At 45.0% G+C, this 24,348-nt stretch overlaps 5 protein-coding genes and 1 long non-coding RNA gene across 9 annotated transcripts; 2 read left to right on the forward strand and 4 right to left on the reverse strand.

Annotated features, from left to right (window-relative positions):
• Positions 1-530: 530 nt before the first annotated feature.
• as3mt (arsenite methyltransferase) lies at positions 531-4,080 on the reverse strand. Its single transcript, XM_057034945.1, has 11 exons — positions 3,940-4,080; positions 3,550-3,598; positions 3,260-3,387; positions 3,033-3,183; positions 2,820-2,956; positions 2,661-2,730; positions 2,504-2,585; positions 2,295-2,426; positions 1,955-2,094; positions 1,758-1,880; positions 531-802 (listed from the first exon to the last, which is right to left on the reverse strand). Exons 1-11 carry the CDS (start codon positions 3,954-3,956, stop codon positions 695-697), a joined length of 1,137 nt encoding a protein of 378 aa, XP_056890925.1. The 5' UTR covers positions 3,957-4,080; the 3' UTR covers positions 531-694.
• Positions 4,081-4,122: 42 nt separating this feature from the next.
• LOC130526952 (uncharacterized) lies at positions 4,123-5,403 on the forward strand. Its single transcript, XR_008950903.1, has 2 exons — positions 4,123-4,376; positions 4,462-5,403. It is a non-coding gene; the product is annotated as an uncharacterized LOC130526952 (long non-coding RNA).
• LOC130526950 (arsenite methyltransferase-like) lies at positions 5,183-8,533 on the reverse strand. The gene is given in 12 exon segments (XM_057034946.1): positions 5,183-5,843; positions 6,259-6,381; positions 6,456-6,595; positions 6,757-6,888; positions 6,960-7,041; positions 7,143-7,212; positions 7,286-7,346; positions 7,349-7,421; positions 7,488-7,638; positions 7,718-7,845; positions 8,024-8,051; positions 8,392-8,533. Coding segments are annotated over 12 exon segments (1,113 nt in total). The 5' UTR covers positions 8,409-8,533; the 3' UTR covers positions 5,183-5,735.
• Positions 8,534-8,599: 66 nt separating this feature from the next.
• wbp1lb (WW domain binding protein 1-like b) lies at positions 8,600-17,361 on the reverse strand. 4 transcript variants are annotated; one of them, XM_057034940.1, is made up of 4 exons: positions 16,842-17,361; positions 13,499-13,601; positions 11,743-11,904; positions 8,600-11,536 (listed from the first exon to the last, which is right to left on the reverse strand). In XM_057034940.1, exons 1-4 carry the CDS (start codon positions 16,926-16,928, stop codon positions 10,737-10,739), a joined length of 1,152 nt encoding a protein of 383 aa, XP_056890920.1. In that variant the 5' UTR covers positions 16,929-17,361; the 3' UTR covers positions 8,600-10,736. The 4 variants fall into 4 exon arrangements, with proteins under 4 accessions (XP_056890920.1, XP_056890921.1, XP_056890922.1 ...); XM_057034941.1 differs by lacking the exon at positions 16,842-17,361 and adding an exon at positions 15,320-16,834; XM_057034942.1 differs by lacking the exon at positions 16,842-17,361 and adding an exon at positions 14,733-15,301.
• Positions 17,362-17,500: 139 nt separating this feature from the next.
• Positions 17,501-21,824, reverse strand: poll (polymerase (DNA directed), lambda). The gene is made up of 9 exons (XM_057034939.1): positions 21,605-21,824; positions 20,935-21,078; positions 20,491-20,788; positions 20,278-20,392; positions 19,841-20,176; positions 19,404-19,577; positions 19,206-19,334; positions 18,090-18,258; positions 17,501-18,020 (listed from the first exon to the last, which is right to left on the reverse strand). The coding sequence occupies exons 2-9, from the start codon at positions 21,047-21,049 to the stop codon at positions 17,659-17,661; spliced, it is 1,698 nt and encodes a 565-aa protein (XP_056890919.1). The 5' UTR covers positions 21,050-21,078; positions 21,605-21,824; the 3' UTR covers positions 17,501-17,658.
• dpcd (deleted in primary ciliary dyskinesia homolog (mouse)) lies at positions 21,777-23,638 on the forward strand. Its single transcript, XM_057034947.1, has 6 exons — positions 21,777-21,930; positions 22,318-22,398; positions 22,468-22,592; positions 22,702-22,835; positions 22,995-23,097; positions 23,340-23,638. Exons 1-6 carry the CDS (start codon positions 21,867-21,869, stop codon positions 23,442-23,444), a joined length of 612 nt encoding a protein of 203 aa, XP_056890927.1. The 5' UTR covers positions 21,777-21,866; the 3' UTR covers positions 23,445-23,638.
• Positions 23,639-24,348: the final 710 nt, after the last annotated feature.

The following is a 24,348-nucleotide window of genomic DNA, read 5'->3' on the forward strand; positions in this document are numbered from 1 at the left end:
CGGCAACAGTAGGAAAGGCGAGGCTGGCTGGGACTAAATGCTGTGAGTCGTTGCTTCAGCCTGACATCTTGACATGATTTACATTTCACTGCAATTACTAGGAAGGTGAAAACGGAGCGTCTTAAATCCTCGAAAACTCGTGCCCTACAATAAAACACTTACTAATCATATACTGAGGACCTCATTTAATCTTTCTGCCATTAACTGCGAAAGCCACTCAAACGCTCATCCCAATATTTATTCTTGACACTGTTAAATTCTTTGCAGATTTATCTGCTCCTGGGGAACAGGTTCAATTACTTGAGTTGGCAATTTCAGTGCCACTTTCAAACACCTGTTTTACCTAAATGAAAATATTATAGTGTGAAATACCTGTAGTCTACATAGTGGTTACACAAAAGTTGTCTAGTATAAATATGAATAATCGGTATAAAGAGTTTTTAGTGCTTAAACTTAGCTTGAATACTAGATGAAATAACCACATTCACACATCCGTCATATATAATTTTAAAAGAACACCACAGAATGCATTTGGTTTTCATTAAAAATGTATTGAAATTGCATTTTAAAAGCCAGAAAGCTTCATTAGACGTGATTAGGGAGCAAGTCTGGACAACTGTGACTGCTGCAGACAGGGTGCATGATGCTGGGCCTCTCTCTCAGGGCCGTCTCTCTTCCTGCTCTCTCCCAGCCTTCATTTGCAGCAGGCAGCAGACTGTGAGCTGCAGCATCCCCCTGTGGCTGAACCCGGACCTTGTTTCTTCAGCTGCAGGGCCAGCTCAAAAGGATCCACAATGCCCTCCTGTATCAACAGGTCGACGTGGTAGAAATTACTACGAGTCATCCTGGTGTACGAATTCCAAGTTCCGTTTGGGTTATGTAAGGCTGTCTCACCCAACACAGCTAGGATAAATGTTTTTGTATTCTCATTATTTTTGATAGCTGCAGAATAAAGGTGAGTTGTTTACAACTAGTGTCTTTAATCAAGGATTAGTTCATTAAATTGTGCCGTCACATAAGTGACAATTCTCACATGATATTTTACTGGGGATAGTCCAACTATTATATTATATTTTGATCACACTCAAAGATTATAAAGCTTCTTTTCTGATCAAAATAACATCCCATTCGCAAAGTAGGTGTGAAAGACTAACAATCTATTTACATTAATAAACATGTTAATGAAAGAAATGCAATAGTGGTGAAACTAGATGCGCATATATTGAGAGAATGATCACGGGAGCTGATAAGATGCCTTTACATGAACAGAAAGAGAACATTCTTTCTTGTTCAATGTTCCTCAGCACGACTCCACAGTCTGATTGTGACTCTGAGACAGCTGCTTGACCTTGCGCCTCTGGATGTGTGCGTATGCGTTTGAGTGGGTATGTCAGTGTGTGTATGTGTGTGAGAAAGAGGGAGAGAAAGAGACAGAACTTGGAAAATGTGTATTGCTACACGTGTGTGCACATTATTTGGACCGCAGGGCTGTACGGGTGTGTCAGAAACTAATGCCATACGCATACTGACCTCTAGTGCTCAGTGGAATGTACAGAGACAGACCTGGAAGTTACCGTGCACTACATACAGCTGTTTTCTTTTTTATTAAAAAAAAAAACAATATAAGAAAATGAGTAAACTAGCCATCTATTTAAAAAATATATTGTAAACAACTTACGCACTGTTTTTATCTCTGTGGGGAGCATTTTGAATTCCTTTTTGCATTTTAAATTTTGTAATGAAGGGCACATTCTGACCTTAGGTTTGACTCCGCAGGGCTGAGCAGGGGCTTTTGCTGGCTGACAAGTGAAGTCCTCTTTAAACCTGGAGCATTTCAGAATGGCGGCAACCTCTCCATCAACTGCCACTGCCTCATTAGCCTTTGAAACACACATTTGGCATCGTGTGCATGCAACAGACATCAAGCTTTTGTTCTACTGCAGCATTAACAGACCTTGAATGTGTACTGACAGTCAAACTCAAAGCTGTCCTCCACTCCTGTAATGCTGCCATTATATATGACCTGACATGGCCCTGTGTCGCCTTTAGGGACCTTGAACAGTCGATATGTGGCAGAGACAAATTTGAAGTCACCTGTGAGGTCAGAACAGGTACAAGAGCGTTAATACATGTATGACAGTCAACTGTGCTACAAGCCAACTTGTCCGACCCAATGCCACATTCCTCCCCACCTGAGTCGGTGCTGTGGACTTTAACACTGCAGATCCTTGGTAGAATCTCAATTATATTTAGAATTAAGTGCACCGATGTAAAATAAAAAGGCAGAAACAAACCAAGGACGTCCTGGAGTTCTTTGTTTCCCACAGTGATGATATTGGCTGTAACCAGTCGTGGTGGACTGAAGCCCACTTCTTCAGCCAGGAGCAGCAGATCCTTCCACCAGAGCGCTCCACTCAGACACTCCCCTGGCAACAAAAACTGGATCATACTTTGATACATATCTGCAGCCGTTAACAACAGCATGAGCTTAGCTTTACCGTACCCCACAGGACTTTGTGATTTCTCATTTCCTCTGTCAGTCTGCTGCTGCTGTAGACGTCGCTGAAATACAGCTCACCGCCATCCTAAATATCAATCTACAGTCAATAATAACCACCACCTTCACCATGCATTGCCTCTGAATGTTAAAAGCGGAGAACCTTGAGCACGCTGTAGGCCTCAGCCAGGACTCGCCTCTTGTCTGGAGAGAGATTCACCACGCAGTTGGAGCTATGGCAAAAAACACACATTACACATATATAACATATATATATATATATATAACAAATGAAAGAGAGAGGGAGGGAAGGATGCCTTACATGATGATATCAAAGGAGCCCTTTTCCAAGCCAGCTTCAGTCAAGGCTTCAATGAAGCCTTTGACAAACGTCACGTTGGGACTCTTATAACCAAACTCTTTCATGTGATAGTCCAGGTGTGTCTGGGCCACGTCCAGCTAAAGCAGAAGGCAAAAGAGTTCAACCTGCACCAACAGCACGTGCATTGAGGGGCACCATGTGATGCTCATCTACCTGCTCTTCAGTCATATCAATCCCAGTAACGTGTCCCTTCTCCCCCACCAGCTGACTCAGCATATAGCAGTCTCTTCCGGATCCACAGCCCAGGTCCAGAATCCTGCAGCCCTCCAGGCTCTCAGGCACCACCAGACCACAGCCATAATACCTGAGGATGATCCAGAAGGTCAAAGTTATTATAGTTGCTGAGGCGACCTGAAAATGTCAGCAGTTACATCACTGACTTGATGATGACATCTGGGTGCACCTTCTTCAACACCTTGGAGATGTAGGCAGGGATGGGTTTGGCTGGGGCCACACACGCATTGGTCTTCAGGTCTGAGGTGCTCGTCACCCTTTTGCCATAATAATCCTGTTCGACAGCAAGATAGCCAGTTTGTTCAATAGCCCCATCATAAAACAGGCCCTTATCAGTTAATATATAACTGTTACGTAATGATTGAAATGAACTTTGGAGGTCGAGGACTGATCAGAATATAAAATCATGGGTAAAACTGTGAAATCTTGAAATTACCTTGACATCTGCATGAATGTTGCCGTCTACAAATACCTTTTTACACCCACTAAAAACAGAAGTTCAGCAAAGTTATGACTTTAGATGCGGACGCAGTCAACGCGGCTAAGCTACCCTGCATGCTAATGCAAAAGGCTACAGCACACAGGATAACATTAAGGGACTTTACGCTCATCGTGAAACGATTTATTCATCTGTTTAACCAAAACAGGTGTGCTTATATTCAGAATCTTAAGTCACAGCAGTAAGCGAAACACCACATCGAGGCTATGCGTGCGTTATATCCGGATAAACATAATACATTTATCAGACTTCTAGTAACTAACATTACAGACGTTAGCGCGTTGTTAATTTTACACAAGTGACAGAGAATGGGAAGCCTCATCTTACCTCACTTCTTCAGCCATTGTTAGATAAATTAACCCTTTTACTTATCCACAACTGGCTAGAATGCCTCGAATTGTCGTCGCTCTGTTCCCTGACCAAGCTTGTGCCCCCAACAGCGCCCCCTTCGCTCCACGCTTGGAACTACAGCCAAGTGTGACTGGAGACAATTCTGAGCACTGCGTGAGAGACCAGATGTGACAGATGTGAGCCAGCGCGCCGGTCTCACAAGAAGCGTTGCCAGTTCAATTGAATTTCACGAGGAATTTCTGACACTGGTGTCTTTGCACAATAAAGGGCGCGGATATATACGAATTGCTGTGAAAACCGGAGTGTGCGAGAACTTTCCGCCCTTGTGACCGACTACTCACCTTCCGTGCTGGGAAGACGCACTGGATTAGCTGTGCTCCTTCTGCCCCGCACTGCCCTGCATCATACATCAGGTGGGTCGCTATTTATAAATTGACGTAGGATGAGCGCGCAAAATATGTTATTATTGTCTTAATACTATTTGTTTTAAATCTACAGGCCCTCTGCGCAAAGATAATGAACCTGAACTTGCCTTGTCATGGATTTAGTGGCCAAAGTTACTAATCTTTGCGTGAGCAACAGGAAATTTGTGGAGTGAATGTTGCTTGGAACGTGTTTGGAGCGCTGCGTAATGAGCCCACTGTGATTTCGGAGGACTGATTCCTGGGAATATTGCCGCAAAATCCGTGATGCGGCTTTTCTGCGCGGCCTGGCCTTTCTTATGGAGATCTCCTTCCACTTAAATCGTCGCAATACGGCTGCAGCCTACAGGGAGATGTACCGGGACTCCGTGTTTCCAAATTTGGCGCACCTTACCCCTCCCGTGAAGATGTTTCCGAATGTAAGAAACTGTTTCCAAAGCACGGAGCCGTCGGAAACTCTACAGCGGGGGTTCGAGGAGGAGCGCTTCCAGGAATTCCACACCATGCAGCCGCGAGTCGCGTTCTTCACGGGCCCTTTCTCTGACGCTGTCGGAACCACCCGCGGGGTTGCAGCTGGACCTGTAGAGTGCATCGAGTCGAACGAGGGAAACAGGCTGACAGAGGAGTCCGGCTCATGCTGAGCAGAAGCACAAACGCCGACATTGGCATTCGCAGTATTGTGCAAAAGTGTGTAATTGTTGCACTTTATGTTGTGTTTTTGTTATATGGCCCCATCTTTTTTTTTCTCAAATCTCCTTTTTTCCCCTTCAGAGTCTCAATGAAAAAACACTGATATATGCATTTATTTTAAATCTAAATTTTAATGAGAATCAGTATCAGAAGATGGAGACACATTTGAGTGTCCACTGCGGGAATTGCTGGCAAATACGAGCACAGAAACTTTACAGCAACCATTCCTCCCACTCGGCCCTCTCGATGGTCGCGTCTCCACTGAGGGGAAGGACCCTGCTTGCTGAAATGTCAAGAGTTCGGACTGCTGTACAATCATCGTGGGACAGTTTAGACCGTGACGCCACCCAGGCGAGCCAAACCTCATATCAAAGAAAACAACAAGGAAGGAGGAGCTGAGGTGGCGTAATAACCTGTAAAGTGTTGTGAAATGGCCATTCAGGGGAAGGTCCTGCAGTGGAGACACGGGTAAAATTACCCCAAAGTTCCCGCGGTGGAATCCCGCCTGAGGGACCTCGTTTTAAAAGCTGAACACAAAAGGTGACGTTTGATTAGACGTGATTAGGGAGGAAGTCTGGACAACTGTGACTGCTGCAGACAGGGTGCATGATGCTGGGCCTCTCTCTCAGGGCCGTCTCTCTTCCTGCTCTCTCCCAGCCTTCATTTGCAGCAGGCAGCAGACTGTGAGCTGCAGCATCCCCCTGTGGCTGAACCCGGACCTTGTTTCTTCAGCTGCAGGGCCAGCTCAAAAGGATCCACAATGCCCTCCTGTATCAACAGGTCGACGTGGTAGAAATTACTACGAGTCATCCTGGTGTACGAATTCCAAGTTCCGTTTGGGTTATGTAAGGCTGTCTCACCCAACACAGCTAGGATAAATGTTTAATTTTTTTTTTCTTTAGTATTTTTTAATATTTTGGACTGCTGCAGAATAAAAATGGTGGTTGTTCATTATATTGTCCTGTCACAGAAGCACAGCCTAGAGGTTAAAAGCAATATTAATAAACCTATTTCCAATAGTTATGTGCTGATCATTGTCACAGATTATAAAGCTCATTTTCTGATCAGCAGCAAACACTGACACTAATTCTCATCACACACTAGTGGCAAACACACACGAGAACGATAGTTTCTGCAAATTGTGGTTTTTCTTTAAAAGATTCTCATGAAAGCACCCTCTGACCTTAGGTTTGACTCCGCAGGGCTGAGCAGGGGCTTTTGCTGGCTGACAAGTGAAGTCCTCTTTAAACCTGGAGCATTTCAGAATGGCGGCAACCTCTCCATCAACTGCCACTGCCTCATTAGCCTTTGAAACACACATTTGGCATCGTGTGCATGCAACAGACATCAAGCTTTTGTTCTACTGCAGCATTAACAGACCTTGAATGTGTACTGACAGTCAAACTCAAAGCTGTCCTCCACTCCTGTAATGCTGCCATTATATATGACCTGACATGGCCCTGTGTCGCCTTTAGGGACCTTGAACAGTCGATATGTGGCAGAGACAAATTTGAAGTCACCTGTGAGGTCAGAACAGGTACAAGAGCGTTAATACATGTATGACAGTCAACTGTGCTACAAGCCAACTTGTCCGACCCAATGCCACATTCCTCCCCACCTGAGTCGGTGCTGTGGACTTTAGGCATTTTAGTAGACAGACACAAAAAAGACAGATACAAACCAAGAACTTCCTGGAATGCTTTGTTTGCCACAGTGATGATATTGGCTGTAACCAGTCGTGGTGGACTGAAGCCCACTTCTTCAGCCAGGAGCAGCAGATCCTTCCACCAGAGCGCTCCACTCAGACACTCCCCTGGCAACAAAAACTGGATCATACTTTTGCTTTCCTTAACGCAGCACGGCACGACCTTAGCTTGACCGTACCCCACAGGACTTTGTCCTTCCTAATGTCCTCTGTTAGTCTGCCGCTGCTGTAGACGTCGCTGAAATACAGCTCACCGCCGTCCTCGAGACAAACAGTAGAGTAAATACCAACGTACGCACAAAAACAACCACCTGTACTGATTTATAATCTCCAATCTAATATGAATTTGGGAAGCAGAGAACCTTGAGCACGCTGTAGGCCTCAGCCAGGACTCGCTTCTTGTCTGGAGAGAGATTCACCACGCCGTTGGAGCTAAGGCAGAAAACACACATTACAGCATAGACACCATACAAAAATAAGAAAGGAAGAGGGAGATGTGCCTCACGTGATGATATCAAAGGAGCCCTTTTCCAAGCCAGCTTCAGTCAAGGCTTCAATGAAGCCTTGACAAACGTCACGTTGGGACTCTTATAACCAAACTCTTTCATGTGATAGTCCAGGTGTGTCTGGGCCACGTCCAGCTAAAGCAGAAGACAAAAGAGTTCAACAGCACGTGCATTGACGGGCACCATGTGATGCTCATCTACCTGCTCTTGAGTCATATCAATCCCAGTAATGTGACCCTTCTCCCCCACCAGCTGACTCAGCATATAGCAGTCTCTTCCAGTTCCGCAGCCCAGGTCCAGAATCCTGCAGCCCCCCAGGCTCTCAGGCACCACAATACCACAGCCGGTGTACCTGAGGATGATCCAGAAGGTCAAACTTACTATCTTTGCACCTGAAACCACATAGAAATGTCAGAAGTTACACCACTGACCTGTTGATGACATCTGGGTGCACCTTCTTCAACACCTGGGAGATGTAGGCAGGGATGGGTTTGGCTGGGGCCACACACGCATCGGACTTTATGTCTGAGGTGCTCGTCACGGTTTTGCCATAATAATCCTGTTTGATAAGAAATAGTCAGTTTCTTTAACAGCCCCATCATAAAAGAGGCTCCCAATAGTTAAAATGTAACAGTTACGTAACAATTGGAATGAACTTTAGAGGACGATGACTGATCAGAATATAAAATCATGGCTTTCACAAATCATTCGATGCTTCTGCACAATCTTGTCATTACCTGGACGCCTTCGTGGATGTTGCACGCACTAAAAAGAGAAGTTTAACAAAGTTAGGACTTCAAAACCGATGCACACGACACTCAACACGGCTAAGCTACCGTCTATGCTAACTTAAACGGTACATGCCTCCAGCAAACTAAATAAAGTTAAAGGAGTTCACGGTATCAATAATAGGTTTCTCCAACCTACACATGTGTAACTATGTTCAGAAAATTAGTAATGAATTCACCGCTGCAATGACATGCGTGATTTACGTGCAGTTAGAGATTTAAAGTCTTACACTACAGGCTTCTATTCACTAAGAATACTGATGTTATCGTGTTGATAGCGTCACAAGAGTGACAGAAGATGCAAGGTCTGATCTTACCTCATTTCTTCGGCCATTTCTGGTTAGATTAACGCTTTTATTAATCCACAGCTGGAGGAGAAACGTCTTCGAACGGTCTCTGCTGTGACCAAGCTCCCGCCTCGACAGCGCCCCCTCTCGCCGCTCCGCCGCAACTGCAGCGCTCCTCCCAAGTAGACTTGCACAATTCCATTCACTCAATTCCCAAAGAAAACGAGAAAAGTCCGTGTGGATCTGGAGGGGGCGTCATTTTATTGAGCATTCACTCATCTTGTAACAAATGATGACACGGGAAATCTTTGGTGAGAAGCCCCCGATCTCACATTACATACATTCTCACATTTGATACATTCTAAAGTTAGGAACTGTTAGTCAAACGTACCTTTCTTGCAATGTCAAGGTTAAGTCTTAAGAGATTAGAACTTTTAAGGGGATCAATACAAACAGACATTTGGTTTATTTTAGCTTCGCCACTTGATTTGGTTCCAATATTATTTAAAGACTTCAATCTGTAAAATACATAATTTGCTACTACATATACATTAATGTATACATACAGATTGTGCTCAGTCATTCATGGCTTGAAAAGACATTCATCTTGATACAGAAAATACCTAAGAATTTACATTGTGCTTGAGTAATCTCAGGATGGACTGTTGGAGGTGTGAATAAATCAGTTATACTTTCATATCTTTATCTTATATATATATATAATTAACTGCTGAGATTACTTTTTATACCATTACTGTATTTCCTGATCTTTTTTTTTTTTCATTTACTTGTGTTTATATGCAGATTACTTTCAATGTCTAAGTAAGGCAACAACGACAGTTTGTTCAACGCTACAAAATTACATGAATGGAATTTTTAGAAAAATGTTATAAATGATCAAAGTCAGGTCAACAAGAGTGGAACAACTGATCACAAAGTTTTAGTTGGTTTTTTTCTTAATGACCATAGCCTAGCTGGTGAAGGTGGATAGAAGTAAATGACACAAAGGTTTGAGGTCCAACATTGTAACACTCTTAATCTCTTAAAAGTAGAATCTCTTTTGCTAGACTTTTGGTTCCCTCTTTCTCACAGTTTCCCAGCTTCACTGAAGCTTATTAAAACTATATTTCTGGGGGTAGGCACATGCTTTACACTTTCTAAATTGTCATCGCACAAAAAAAAACTGCTTACGAGCCAAATCTGCCACGTTTCCCAAGAACAACGCTCAAAGGTCCAGTTGTTGCAGGAGTTGCAACACACAGATTTACTGATAGCAGACGTGTAATTGGGGAGCAGATTAGCGAAATAAAGCATTTTTGATTATTATTTTTTTTTTAAACTTCATTCACCTCAAGACAAACAGGAGTTGTGCAAAAGAGAATCTGCGTACATGTAATTAGTGATGCGTTTACAGGCCTCTGTAGAGGGCCAGAGAAACAGAAACAAGGCAGACTGGTTTTCTATTGATGGAAAAAGCACTTTGAAGCAGGAATATGCACAGCAGCTCACACAGGCTTGTTCACTTTCCCCTGTACAGCATTAGATTGACGTTTAGCCATTCCATACTGACAATCTCTGCTCCTGCTGTTGGTGTCGCTTTCTTATTAGTTTTTATTTTGTTTTCAGGGGCGGGGGAGGGAAGTGCTGGATCCTACCTCCGCTACGAGTGGCTGAGGGCAGGGAACGGCCCTGGATGGGTTAGGAGGTCATCGCAGGGCCCTAATTGAGGTGAACTGGCACCTCCACACCTCTGATAATTGTCTAGGCTGGGGTGTGTGTGTGATATAGTTAGGACAAGAATACGACTGCTAAGTAGGGAGAATTTGGCTCCTCCTCCCAACTTCGATGGGCTGTTTGGTGGTTAAGACTTGGCTTTAGGTAAAGGTCAGGTCAAGGACTGGGGTCAATTAAGGGGAATGCATGATGACTATGAAACAAACGTGTGTAGATTCCTCCCTGCTGTGATTGGTTTGCAGAACAGTTGTACCTGATACCCGTCTTCTGCCGTTATTTCCGCTCAAGTTCTAAGTCTTCTTAGTGTTGTGTGTCCAACTGGTAGTGTCATAACTACATCACAAGTATCAAAAACCACATCTGTATATAGTGTGTGTGGCATGAGAAGACAAGCTGCACACAGAACCGTCCTGACGTCCACAGGTTAAGGCCACAGTTCCAGTGTTGCACTTTGGATTTGAACTGTTTTTGTTTTTTTGGGGGGCGAGAGACTCAATTTCAACCTCCCGTAACTGTTTTATAGTAGATGACACATTCATGACACAGGTAAATGCCTAAAAACAATTGGGCTACATCCACATGTTGTGTACCACTGCTTCCATCTGAGAGACAAAATGCGTCGTGCGGGTCATCCTCGTGCTTCAGTGCTGCGGTGCTTCCTGCTCCTTGATGGTTTGAAGGAGGAGGCAGACGGCGGGCTGGAGCGGGACGCCCCCCGCGACCTGCGCCGGCTGCGAAGGTCCCGACGGCCCACGTGCGGCTCGCCTCTCCAGTCCACCCATCGCCTGCTCCTCCTCCACCGTGAAGGAGTCCCGGTGGCCGCAGCTGTCGCAGAACTCGCCCTCCTCCTCCTCCTCCTCCTCCGGGTCTCCTTCATGCTGCAGGAGCTGCTGCAGCTCCTTCATCTCTTTATCCTCCTCATCCGACACGGCAGCTCCACTGAACCCGCTGCTCCCACGTGTGCCGCACAGACACATCTCGATCCCAGAATCCCCGGTGAAGCGCCGCCTCCTTCCATTGGGGAGGCGATCTTTGTCATCAATGCAACCCTCCGATAAGTCCTTCAGCAGGGGGTCTTTGCAGGAACTGTCTGCGCTTTCACCTCGTTTTTCCTGGCTGGAAAGTCCCTCACTATGGAGCCGCCCTGACATCAGTATCACGCCCGAATCTGGCACCGATTGTCCGGGTTTGTTGTCCGGCTTTGACCTGATGGCTAAGCTGGGGGTGGGTGGTTCTTCGATGCTGGGCCTGCAGCAGAGATTGTTAGAGACCAGGGGTGTGGGCGAGGGTTGAACTGTTTGTCCCTCCTGCTGCTCAGGAGCCAGTGGACTAGAAGCCACCGAGGTCGGGGCAGATTGTAAGGCACTGTAGGGAGGGGGGGGAGTTGGCGGCCGATTGACAACCTCTTCATAATGAGGAAGGAGGTAGTTTGGAAGAAACCCTGCAGAGGAAGAGTGGAATAATCAGCAATTGATGGGAAAATGGACAATTTTTTCTCTTCTTTTCAGCACAATTTTGTATTCTGAGGTCTGTTTTTTGAATGATCTACTGTCTTTCTGCTATTGAACACTGGTGGTGCAGATTTGAGTTCATATCTAGGGAAGAAGATTCATGCCCTCGGTGATGTGATGATGTGGGAGCTCTTACTGAAGTAGAGTGGGACAGCGGGGTAGTTGTGCGCTTCACGGTAGGCGATGAGGTTGATCTCGTGTTGCCGCTGCTGCTGCTGTAGGCGGTGTTTGGTGCGGCGGTGGTGACACACGCAGCAGCAGCTCAGAATGAAGATGATCGCCCAAACCATCCAAAACCCTGCAAGACACAAACAGGCACATTAGATCCTTTCAGATAAATCCGCAAATGGATCGTCCCTGCTCTGCGGAGGTCCCGGAAGGGAGGTAACAGGCTGACAAATGTTGATCAAATGTTGTTTGTTTAGCCTCCATCACTGTTCATGTCTGCCCTTGAATGATATTAAGTAGAAAATCCAAGGCTCAGTATGACTAAAACATATGTTCTATCAAGAAGACACAAAGTTCCCTGTTTTATCCAAGAAATTGTTAAAATGTGATATTCCGTCGAGCAGGAAGGATAAAGTGAACGCTGGCTTCTTAGCTGGTACCGGTTGGGATTACTGCCTGACTAAAACTGAAATACTGCAAACACACAATGTGAAAAAAGGTTAGATTTTTTTTACCTTTTTAACCTCTATTTATCTACCTAACCACATCTTCAGAACGGACTCCGTAGCAACTGGTCTATAACACTGACGAGTCGCCAGAAAATGAACATCAGCATGATTTCTTTGCATGATTGAATGTCATGGACTATTTCAGGACAGGGAAACACTCATTTTAAGCTGCTGGGACTCATGGGAACCAGTATCTACACATGCAGAGACTGTTTTTAAGCTTCCCAGCAGACTCCAGCCATCATCTTTTGTCCAGAAGTCCTTCAATGACTTTAGCTGATGGGATAAAAAAAAGACAGTTGCCACATTTCAAGGCACAGGAGAAAACTCCCAGATCCAGGAGCATTACAACATCACACTACGAAACAAGTAACCCAATAGAAAGTGATGGTCTTGTAGCCCGAATCCGGCAGTAAACTTGGTTTTCCAAACATATCCAACTTTGGTCAAAGTTGACCAAAGTGCGACCAAAGACAAAAAGAGTTATGAAACAAATTTGTCCCGTGCAGCCGTGTCAGACCACACGTGGTTTCTGATGCCTCCCCCCCACAAAAAACATCCCTTACAATCTCCCAGATAAAGCCTTGAGATGGTGGGAATATGTGAGTCATGCAGAAGTGTTGTTTTGTAGTTGTCAAATACTTGTGGTTGTGTAATCAGAGTGGACAGATAGTGTGTAACCATGAGGGCGCTCTCTATAACGTCAGCCTTTTGGTGTCATGTAGCAACACTTAGTGAAGGACTGAACAACAGGGAAAAGGCACCTGAGCGCACAGCTAATTAGCTCCCACAGCTCCTCAGAAGTGGCTGTGTGCTTCAAGTTCTCTCTACCGCTTCTTGATAAACAGCTAAGTCCTGGTATGTAATTAAAGCACAGGACTGTTGGAGTGGCCCCCATTCTCCACTGTAAAGGTCACTGGGTTTTCAGAAAAACAAGCACTAGCTGTGCTCACTGCGGACCAACATGTCGAGCGAGTTAATGTGCCGCTGCTTATTATCTGCCGCCAGCTGACGATAACAGGAAGAAGTGTCAGCTTTCACCGTTTCAATTAAAAAAGGCTTGAGAAGCTGCGGGGGAGACGTGAGCCGATAACTTAAAATCCCAGAGGTCGCGGCGAAAGACTGCAAGGAGAGTAGATTCTTGGTGAACAGAGCGGAACGTACAGAGGGGGCAGAAGACTGCGGGGAAAGGGGAGGTTAAGCAGAGATCCTTACACCAGAGCTCGTAGTAGTAGCTGCAGCACTGAGACTCCCCGCAGCAGTGTCCGGACTCGCAGCTGTAGCTCTGGTTGTTGACGCCCTCGCAGTGCAGTAGACTCTGCAAGAGACGAGCACAGTTCCCTTTTACCCTTTTAAAAGAATGTATTTACAATGTCTCATCTTTCAAGAAAATAAAAACGGATCTAATGACAGCCTGTCCAGTCTGTGCATGCGCGTGCGTGTGTGTGTGTGTGTGTGGGGATCAAGTTTTATTTTTCACAAGTACAGAGCGAAGTTTAATTTCACTCGGTGAAAGATCAACAAGGTTAAAACTGCTCCGCACCGACGCCCCAAACCTACTGCACAGCACCAACAACTTGTTGATTTCAACACGTTTGGCGTCTCGTCAGATGGATTCTTACGGCTCCAAACAAAAGCACAGGTGCCACAGAGGAGCGGCCAGCAAGGGCACTGCGATGAAATGATATTTGGGCGTGTGAGAGAGGAGAACAAAAGCAGAAAGACAGCAGAAAACGAGACAGGAGGGAACGTGAGGCGACGTGTAGGCAGCCGTGAACAGGCTGCAGCAGGACACGCGCAGTAGCCAACCTTGGGTCGGCGCACAATCCGTCATCATCACACCCGGCGTGTTTACTCATTATTGCACAGGCTCTGCAGTTAGCGAAGAGTGAAACGTTAAATCCAGGGTATCTGGTTGCTCCAGAGCCCAGATTAGCGATCAAAGAGAAGGGGAAAATATGCCACATGAAATGCAGCAGATCTGGGCCCCAACCTCTGTGCTGAATGTATGTCACGTCCCCCACGTACGCAGAGTTCCAGCACACCAGATACGAGTTTCCTTGAATCCATAACGACCCAGTACTATAGATAAATGTGCGACACGAGAGCTTCTCAACGTTAGCGAGGAGAGGGGCTGGGCCGGGCCGCCGCCTCGCACAGATAAAGCTTTGTGCTCGAGCTTCAAAGTGCTTTGGTGAATTGTGATTTGGAAACGCTGCAGCTCTCTAAAAGCCACCAGATGTGGTTCTGCTATTCTGCTGTCCCGGGACCAAAAAGATGCCCCCCTCTGTCTCTCTCTAATTAAATTTTTTCTTATTAAAAATCTCAATTTCCCTCCAAGGTTGGCTTAATAAATGTAATTACAGAAGTATGGCCATCACTCATCGGGCTGAGTGACATGGAGACTCCGCAGAAGGGCGTCTCCTTATCTCTCAGCTCCTTAACTCACCCAAGGAAAACCAGTCCAACGTACTCTCCGGCTCACTTTCTCCGATTTTCCGAAACACGTAAATCCAGACTAAGACAGCGGACGACGGAAATTTCCAGGCAGCAGAATTCGGCGTGCAAATGCTGCTTTCTGTCACTCTCTGCGGCCTATTTTTCCCCCAACTTTTCATTTTCAAGACAAACACTTGAGGCCATGACTGCTCCCATTGTCGGTGTGCACTCTCGAGTGTTGCCCCGGGCAACGCAGCATCTACCATTGTCTACCTGTTGACGCTCATCTGACCTTGATCACCTGTAACTTTGAATATTAAGTGTGAATTATTTAAAAACCAAACAACTCCCCCCACAAAAGGCTGGAGTATGGTGAGCTGAGAATTGACACGCTGCCTTCAAAGAGCTCTATTTAATCATCTGCCTCATTTTGAAAGCAAAACTATATCACATGATGCGATGTTAATCAAAAAAGAAAGTAAAACAATGTCCGCAGCAACTGAGCGAAAGCAAAAACTATGCTTCAAATGATGTGTGAGATAGACTCCCAGACTGAGCAAGCCAAGAATCTAGTCAGTCAGTCTAAATTCTTTTTACCTGTACAACACAAGAATCCATCCCTGTCACTCTGCTCCAGCTTAAAAACAAGATCTGGTTACGGAGCTTGTTGCCCTTTTAATGGAGAGCTGCTGAAATAAAACCAGACCCGGGTGATGAAGGCTGTTCCTGCAGATGTGTGCCAATTCTCAACGGTGCGGTCGGAGCTGATCCACTTATCTCCGGCCTTGAGACGTCCTCACTTCTCTGTCCAGCAGACAAGGAGAGCTGCACGTTTGCAGGTGGAAGCAAAAGCAGAACTTCTCCCCCGGTTTTAAACAGCGGAGGAGAACCAGCCACGCAGATGCCGAAGCATTTCGCAAGCGTGCGCCATGCAGAGGAGGACACGAAAAGCATAAATAACTAAATACTGACCAAGCATATTTTGGTAATCGTTTTTAACAGCGCAAACCTTCAGGTGCTGGACCAAGATCCCCAGAATTTCTATAATGGTTAGAAGCAATGAAACCGCGTGTTGAGGTCACATACACGTGTCTGCGTGTGCATGTGTACTAGTGAAAGATAACAGATAAAGGTACGATAATTGTCCTGTCCACATGTAATCACGTGGTCCACATGTGATGGGACTGTTAACCCGGGCAAAAGGAGCATAGATCTACTCGATCCAATAGGAAGAGACCCTCGTGCCTGCAGACAAATAGGTTATACAACTGTCAGCTTTGTATTCCTGTGAAAATCTGAGGAATATTTTGACATATTAGTGATGCCTGGTCCCAATAGGTGATGACAGGTGACTCTTTTCTACTGTTATATGACAACAACAAAATGGCTTTGCAATAGTGGCAACACAAGGTAGATGACCTGCAGTGGGTTTCAGTCCGGAAAACAAAGGAAAAGAAAGAGCTGCACATATGAAGATGTCGATAACCCTTAATTAGACATAATCAAAGTTTTGTCGGTGTGAAATCTATCATTCACTTCTACTGATGTGATCTTAGCCTCAATCTTCATTGAAGAAAACGCAATTAAACGTCTCCTAAAATGGAATTATAACGGGCAGAAATCGATTTTGATGTGTAAAACGGGCAAAACACACCTTACAAACACCGATGTGTTTACGTTCTATATTTTCTATCACGCCATTATATAAACAAAACTGAAAGCTGACGTCGCGACATTACACCAAACGTGGATTGTCTGGACAATATTCACAAACAAGTTGAAATGTGGCTGCACCTAATGGTCGCATAGATGTGCTTTTGTTGTGCTCTGCAGCTCGGGTTAAAATGTCAAACGTCGACCGTAAACAGAGCCAAACAAGGCCTCGGCTGGCGGCTGTCCGTTTACTTTAGCCCCGCTAGCCTCGTTAGCCGCCGCGGCTAGCAGCAGCTAGCCAGCGCTGCTTGACAGCCCAGCCGAGAGTCAAGACAAATCATCGCGGTGGCTGTTTCACAATCACGCAAGTCCCCGGTTGGCTGACCTAACCTTGCGGGGAGCTAGCCGGCTATGCAAGAGCCCCGTGCGTGAGGGGAGAGCCTTGCCTTTGCCCGCTCATCCTTACCCTTTCCGCTGCGGACTCAGTGGGGGGGATCGAGCCAGCAGTGTGCAAAAACAATCCCATTTTCAGAGCCCAGCTCACGCTTCTCATTCCTCCGGAGGGTGGATTAAAAACACCGCTGTTTCAAAAACTACAAGTATCCCCGACTAGTTCTTGCTCTGAGTGGCGCTGGGAAGCCGCAGGCTGCGCCGCCTCTCCACCGTAGAGGACATGTCAACCCCGGGCACGGCGCTGGCGCAAGTGGCGGCGGTGGGCGCCGCTGGCCGTCACAGCTGTTACACAAGCCGTTCCACAAGCCGTTCCACGGTGCCTCGGTTCGCTGGGTGTGGCGTGGTCGCCTCGACCCGATCCATGTGCGCAACGTGATGGGTGTTCGGCCGTGTGGATCGCTGCTGCGTGCGCGGACTAGTGAGCGATTGGCCAGCCGCGGCCAGCTGGGAAGGGCTGTCCAATCACGGGTCGGTGCGTCTCCAGGCGCGGTCACGTTGGCCTCCCCACGGGAGCGAGCGCTGATATATAAAAAGAAGCAAAACTCGTCCTATGAAGCTCCTGCAAACCAGCAAAGACAAACCAAGGCGGGATAATTAACTGGAAATTAGTAAATTTTATATATATGACAGGCCTGTAGGCATGACGCGTGCGTTTAAAGCTTCCAATAAACCTTTGCTCTTTTAGACAGACATTTATTGAGCGTATGATCTTTTAAAAATTTCACAACCTAACCGTTCAAGTTCAACAGGCCGCCACGTGATCCTCCACAATCATCTTTGAAAATGGCTTTAGTGTGATTAAAAAGGAGCTGAAGCAACAAGACGCTCCATCACCAGTCTCTTTCATTTGGCTGCCGGTACGGTACACCTAAAAGGTTAAAAACATCCCTCTCTGTCAGCGTCGCTAGCGGGGCGCCTCCGAACACCTTCACGCTGCCCTTGCGCACCACATTTTTATTGAGCGAGTGCTCTGATAAACTCATGCTTTTTGTCTTCGCCAGGGCTCTCATAGAGCGGTTGAAGTGCGCCGACCCGGTGAAATACATCAGGGCGCAGGCGAACTCGTTGTACGGCACCACGATGACGTCCAGCCTGCGGTGGCGCTGGCCGGGCCCCGGCAAACGGCACACGCCCAGGTACTTCTTCTGCTCTCCATTCTCCTCGTGGCTCACCAGGTCGTCCGTCAGAAATCCTGAGACACGGAGAGCAGAGACGTCAGAAGTAGAAAAAACGAATGTCGTGAATCAACCGGGTGGCTTACCGCTGTCGTGGAGACTCTGTAAGACTTTGGTGAAAACACCCTTGTGGGACCTGCCATCAGGATGAGATATGAGTACGTCGACATCCCCACACGTGGCCTTTCCTCGACGGTAGGAGCCGCACGCCATGGCCACCAGGTGTGGGTCCACAGCCAGAGCAGCATCCCTCACCTGCGTACAACAGCGGATATCGTCCATTAGCATTCGCAGAAATTTCTTTTTTTCCAGCCAAAAACAGGACAAAAGCCTTCGCTAAAGCATCGTATATAATTTTGACAGCCCCGCGGGACGACAGATGCTTTACTCGTCTATCTCATGTGCACTTCCTCGCCACCAGAGGGAAAACGTCATTAATGTAATACCGGTACAATATGAAAACAACAGGTGTTGAGTTCAGTGTTCTGGCATGAAGGGGTATCTCTCCGACATACCATGATGCAACATTCAAGAGTTATTATTCCCCTTTGGGATGTTTATCATTGAGAGAATACAGAATGGTTCTGCCATTATCAGCAGGAAGGGGAAATTCAACCTTTTTTTGATAGTTTGGGGCCATTTGCTTCAGAATTGATGTCATCTGCCAGACGCTAACTCACGACCAAACTCAGCCCACTTATGTACATTTATCTACATCTCCAGAAACAGAAGGAACACGTATCTGTCACCACGGCCTCTTCTGGGATATAAACATATCCAGTTGGGAAGCAACGATTGTGAATCGGTTTGATCTACATTTTTGCAAATAGAGCAAGACAGAAGGTGGAATTAGGACTGGTTTTTCAAGTCTGGTGGCCTAAGACCTTTAGGCTCACCTCTACGAGACTCTTAGATAGCTTTGCATTTTTTTAGAAGCCTTTTCCACCTGTGGTAGGTTGTATCTGTTGGAAGGTTTTGTCCCTTGTTGTTGTTCTAGAGTCGAAAGCTTGGAGAAGATAGCAGAAGACACGCTAGCACATCAGGGCAAGTTCGGGAGAAGTACTGCCAGAGCCCTAAAAGCTTCCACAACGTAACCAAAAAAGATCTTCAACAGGAGTATTTCATTCCTGGGGGTGTGGGAAGTGTTGTCTTCATTTATTCAGCCCTCTTTTCAAAAAGCGTTGCTTTAAAAGACACTTTACCACTTTCTCGATGGCTGCTGCTTCCTCTCTGGGCATGCGGTCTAAAAAGTCATCGTAGTGCTTCAGCCCTATTTTCTGCGTGCTGCTCAGGTGGGCCTTAGTGCGGATGTCCTCCAAAGTGCGGAATCCCTTGAAGACATTGAGACGTGCCGGATTATTTCTTAGAGAAATATTTTCAGTGCTAATGGTGAGATTTACCTGCTGGTACCACAGTTGTGCTGTTTTGGCTCCAGCCCCCCAGATGTTGGTAAAGAGCTCCAACACTGGCACGGCCTCCCCGATGTGATCAAGCTTCCGCAGATGACCGCTCTCCATGATCTCGTCGATTTTATCAGCCATGCGCTTCCCGATCCCTGGGATCTGACAAGCCTCCTAAAACAGTTGAATATGTTTTGGATTTAAAGAGGATACCCAATAATATTGGTGTATGTATGTTGATTTATTCCCCCATTCCTGACCTCCAGTGGAAAGAAAACCAACGGGCCTAAAGATTAAAGGATCAAATAGGAGTTTGGTGCTTTTTTTTTTTTTTTTTTTAATGATCAAGGACAAAGTGTCTGATCATTCATCACTGGTTCTTTTCCCGACAGTGTAAATTAAAGACGCTTGTGATGATTGAAGATATAGTTGACTACCTGATATGATGTCACAGGCTTGTGGTGACTCTTTAAGGCGTTGACAGCTTTGGAGTAGCCCAGCGCCCTCCACTTGTCCCCTTGGTGTGTGTAGGCCTTAGCCAGTACTTCTAGTTTGTCTGTGATGTGTTTGTTGAAGTTGTTGCTTTTGGACTGGGAGGACTGGGCACAGACCCACTTCCCGGGGACCACTTGCTGTGCAGCAGCTTCCAGATCAGGCCCATGGTTGGAGACAGTGGTTTTCTCTTTTGGGTGTTGGCCAGACATCAGAGCTTCCAGGTCGTTCTGAGAGACTAAGTCTTCTTCTCCTTGAACTGCTTTGGATTCTGGTTCTGTCTACAAATAAAATAGAATATGAATCTTTAGCAACAAGTAAAAACAAAGCAAAAGGCAGATGTATTGTTCTGACCCATTTAAGGCATAGAATGGTGCTATACCACATTTATTGGTTCCTCTTGCGTGACCTGGTCAGGCCGGTCAGATGCTGTTTCCAGTGTGTTTTCTGCTGAAGCTTTCTCACATGGAACATCTTCACGGCCCGTTTCAGATTCCCTAAATGGACAAAACAGCTTGTCACCAAAATACTATTTCAAATTTGGAAGAAACAGGAGATTTCTGAGAAAATCATTCATGTTGTCTAGGTTATTGACCTCATGGGTGAAAGGAGGCTGTATCTGCCAACGTCCAACAGCTTCTTCTCACTAATACACATGCTCAGCCATGTGCATTTCACCAGATGGACTCCAGGGGGCACACAGGGCACTTTCAGTAGACGCACAGCCCTGTCCACGTCCATGTTGTCATCTACAACAACATGAGTGATGCCGGGACAGAGTGCATTCTCTGTTTGTCCTCCGTTCTGCTTGATTTGTCGTTGAAAGATTTGGTGTCTAGCATTTCCAATTCCAGCAGCCAGGACATATGCTGTGACACCAGCAAATGTATTTCCTGGTAAGAAAAACCCCCAAACAAACAAAAAACTACAATGAACAAATAAGTGCTGTAAGATATTTGTGTGCCCGTGTGTGTGTACAATATTTAACGTCAAATCAACAATTCAAAGTTCTGTTTTCTTTTGCACTACTGGTAACAACCTGTAACATCACATTCTTCAGGCTTTCTCTTTGCTGGCGGTGGATCCTTCCCCTGTAAAACCTTGGCTCTTTTAACTTTGGGAAAGGCTTTCATAATCCCATGATGGGGGTCCATCTTGTCCCTTATAGGGGGGCATCAAAAGCCTACAACATCAAGAAAAATGTTACAGAAACCAACACAACTGTCTGTCAATAATTGTTATAATAGCCTCAACTATACTCACACAATGACCGTAATATTAAGCATAATGAATAATAAATTAAACCAAAATCAATATATATCTATATATAAAAAGTCGTATAATTGAATCTTTGATCAACAAAAGTGCAGTACCGGCCTAGGGTTTGGTCCGAGGACGTTTCAAATTAACAAACGTCTATTTATAAATGAGCAACTAAACTGTTCTTGCTTCAGCAACAAAACTGTCTCATCTTACATTGTGCGGAGATAATAGTTCTTATTCAGGCAAAATAGCCAAGGTTTAAAAGCTAACCATAACTAGGTGTAGCTATGGCTAGCTATATTTAGCTTATGTCTGCTTATTTATAAATCCAATTAAAAGTCGTGCTCTACTTTCCATTAGAATTCAAGGTGCCGTCGCAATAAAAAAAAATATTGCTATTAGTCTGAAGCAAAGAAAACAAGGAGATATAATAGTTTAGCTCTTACCCCTGCTGAAATTGAACCATCGACAATCAAAACAGATCACGTATCTTTCACTTCCGGGTCACTTCTTCTTGAATTAAAATAAATAATAATTATAGCCCGTTTCTATATAGAGTTTTATTCTTGCTTGGATTTATATAGTGACTTAATCCTTTTTTTGTTATACTAAATGTATTTTCATTTTTAAATACATAAGTAAACTACGTCGGTTACTATAGTTACCTGCTATCCGGAAGTGCTGAGCAAAAGAAACATTTTTGGAAACATGGCTGTACAAAGCTGGAGCGATGTATTAAAATCATCAAAGAAGACAGCTTTGTTAAACGATGGTGAGTTTCTTTATTAATCAAATGAATACATTTGTAGGAATTACCGGCTTTATTGTTGGTGAATATTCCTCTATCTCAGACTAGTAGCTTATTAGCTGGCGAGCTACCCTTGTGGCTGGCAGGTAAGACGAACTGAAGATACCACAACTTAGATAAGTTTGGTTTTTCTTGTTTATGTCGATTTCTGGATTGTTGGCATTTCTTCTTATCTCTGAGACACAACCCGTTAGCAATACTGATTATTGCTTGAGTATTCGCTGCTTATAATTTACATCTGGAAGCTCACGTGAATTCGAAATTAGGGCTGCTTACTATTGAAGGATCCTGTGAATTTTTGTACAGTTTGTGTGCGTTTAATAAAAAGTCTGTATTTAATTCAATCCCCAGGAAAAAGGAAGATACACTACCTTTTTACAGATGGAAAAGAAATGGCAGAAGAATATGACCTGGAAACAGACGAGCTTGTTGGTAAGCTGCAAATGTTTTGGAGTGGACATGATGGATTTCTGGTGGAGTTATATCTAATATGTTTTTCAGGCAGAAGGTGGAGACATAAAAATGCGCTTGGAGCTGTTGGTCCATGGCAGGTCGAGGTTGGTGAGCCCATTGCAGGCCCTGATGCTTCCACGAGCTCTGAGGTGATCAAGGAGAACTGCTCTAATGTGAGTTTCCTCCTAAAAATCTCAACCATTGCATTTCCTTTAAACATATATTAATGATTACGTTTAGATTATATGCTTGTAAAATAAACTTGAGTTGTTTTTGCCTCAGCCCATATTTATGCGCAAAGACACAAAGGCAAGTTTTCAGTGGAGAATCCGCAACCTTCCCTTCTCCAAAGATGTCTTTAATGTCTCTGTGGAGCCATCTGAGAGGTGTATCGTCATTAAAACCACAAACAAAAAGTAAGGATGTAAAAGAAAACTAACATCTCTTTCACCTTTTGTTTAGCACGTGTTGCATGCATTTGTTACGGGTGTCCTATAGGTGGCACTGTTTACAGTCCATTTGTCTGCTTAGTTGGCGTCATAAACTTATATCCTTTCCCTGGCTTCTCACTGAAGGTATTATAAGAAGTTCAGCATAGTTGACTTGGATCGGTGTCAACTGCCACTTGACTGCTCGGCACTCAGCTTCACTCATGCCAACAACACTTTAATTGTCAGCGTAAGTCCCAACATTGAGTGTAAAATATATGAAACTGCATTTATTTTCAGTATAAACGTAAATGTTAAAGGTTTATTATTAGAGCTGTGAACCATAATGTTCAGGGGCCCAGAGACTTGTTAAGCTACCTAAATAACTGGGGGGAAAACCCAATCATCTGTACTTAAAAAAAACATTAACTTTGTATATTGAGGCGTTTCTTCGTGTTTCATTCTGTTCATGATCTTGTATTTACTTTCCAGTATAAGAAACCCAAGGAGATCTTAATCCTTGAACAGGAGCTACTGAAGGAGCTGAAGAAAATAAAAGGACCCTGTGAAGGAGATGTTGACTGCAAAACTCAGTGAATTCTGACTGTGGGAACAAGAGAAACGTTTGGTGTTGCATATAAATCAGAGCCATACTATTTCCTTTTCTTTGCACATAGTCACATACCATTTAAAAGACTGCAATTTCTAATCCACGGTCTTCTAATTTTACTTAATGGCTTTTGTAATTAATTTGTGTTGATCAACGTATTCAATAAAATCTAATTTCAAAACCTCGCGTGTGATCACAAGAGCGTCCGCGTTCTCGAACCTACAAGGGAGTCATTTTAACAGGGGTCACATAACCTGCCACCCTCCACGCACCGATGTCCTTGTAAAACACTCAAAGGACACAATGCCTCATGCATGCTCGCTCCGGGGTCACTCACCAGCCGGTCCCATTTGTGTGAACTGAATACCCTCATGTAGCGTGCACGTATGTAATAGGCCACCCTGACAGTCGTTACTGAAGCTTGGTGATTAAGCTCATGTTACTTTTCCCGTTTTTCCCCTCCGTCTTTCCTGATGTTTCTAGATATCTAGTTTATCAGAGGCCATTATGCAAAAACAGAAATACTCCGACACTGAAAACAAAACTACCTATTTTTTTTCAAAATTACTTTTTTTAAATTTTACCTCGGAATTTTTATGAAACAGAAAAAACAAATGTCTCCTCTGGTATGTTTATTTTTTTGACCTTGCAATCATCACTTAATATTTTATGTTTAGAAGTTTAGATTTTTCTTTTTTCCCCCCCGACACGTGCACAAGGACTCAGGCTGCGGGCTCGGGGCAATTTTGGAAATCCTGATTATTCAATGTAGGTGTTGACGTTTAGTTGAATTCCTGTTGAGCCATGAATTGAACATCCAGCTCATGCCCTGTGAGAGCCCCTGCTCCCGGTCTTCTTCCTCCCCAGTCGCTTGGCCTCTGACGGTCATGC

This window comes from Takifugu flavidus, chromosome 6, assembly GCF_003711565.1.
Source record: "Takifugu flavidus isolate HTHZ2018 chromosome 6, ASM371156v2, whole genome shotgun sequence".
NCBI lineage: Eukaryota > Metazoa > Chordata > Actinopteri > Tetraodontiformes > Tetraodontidae > Takifugu > Takifugu flavidus.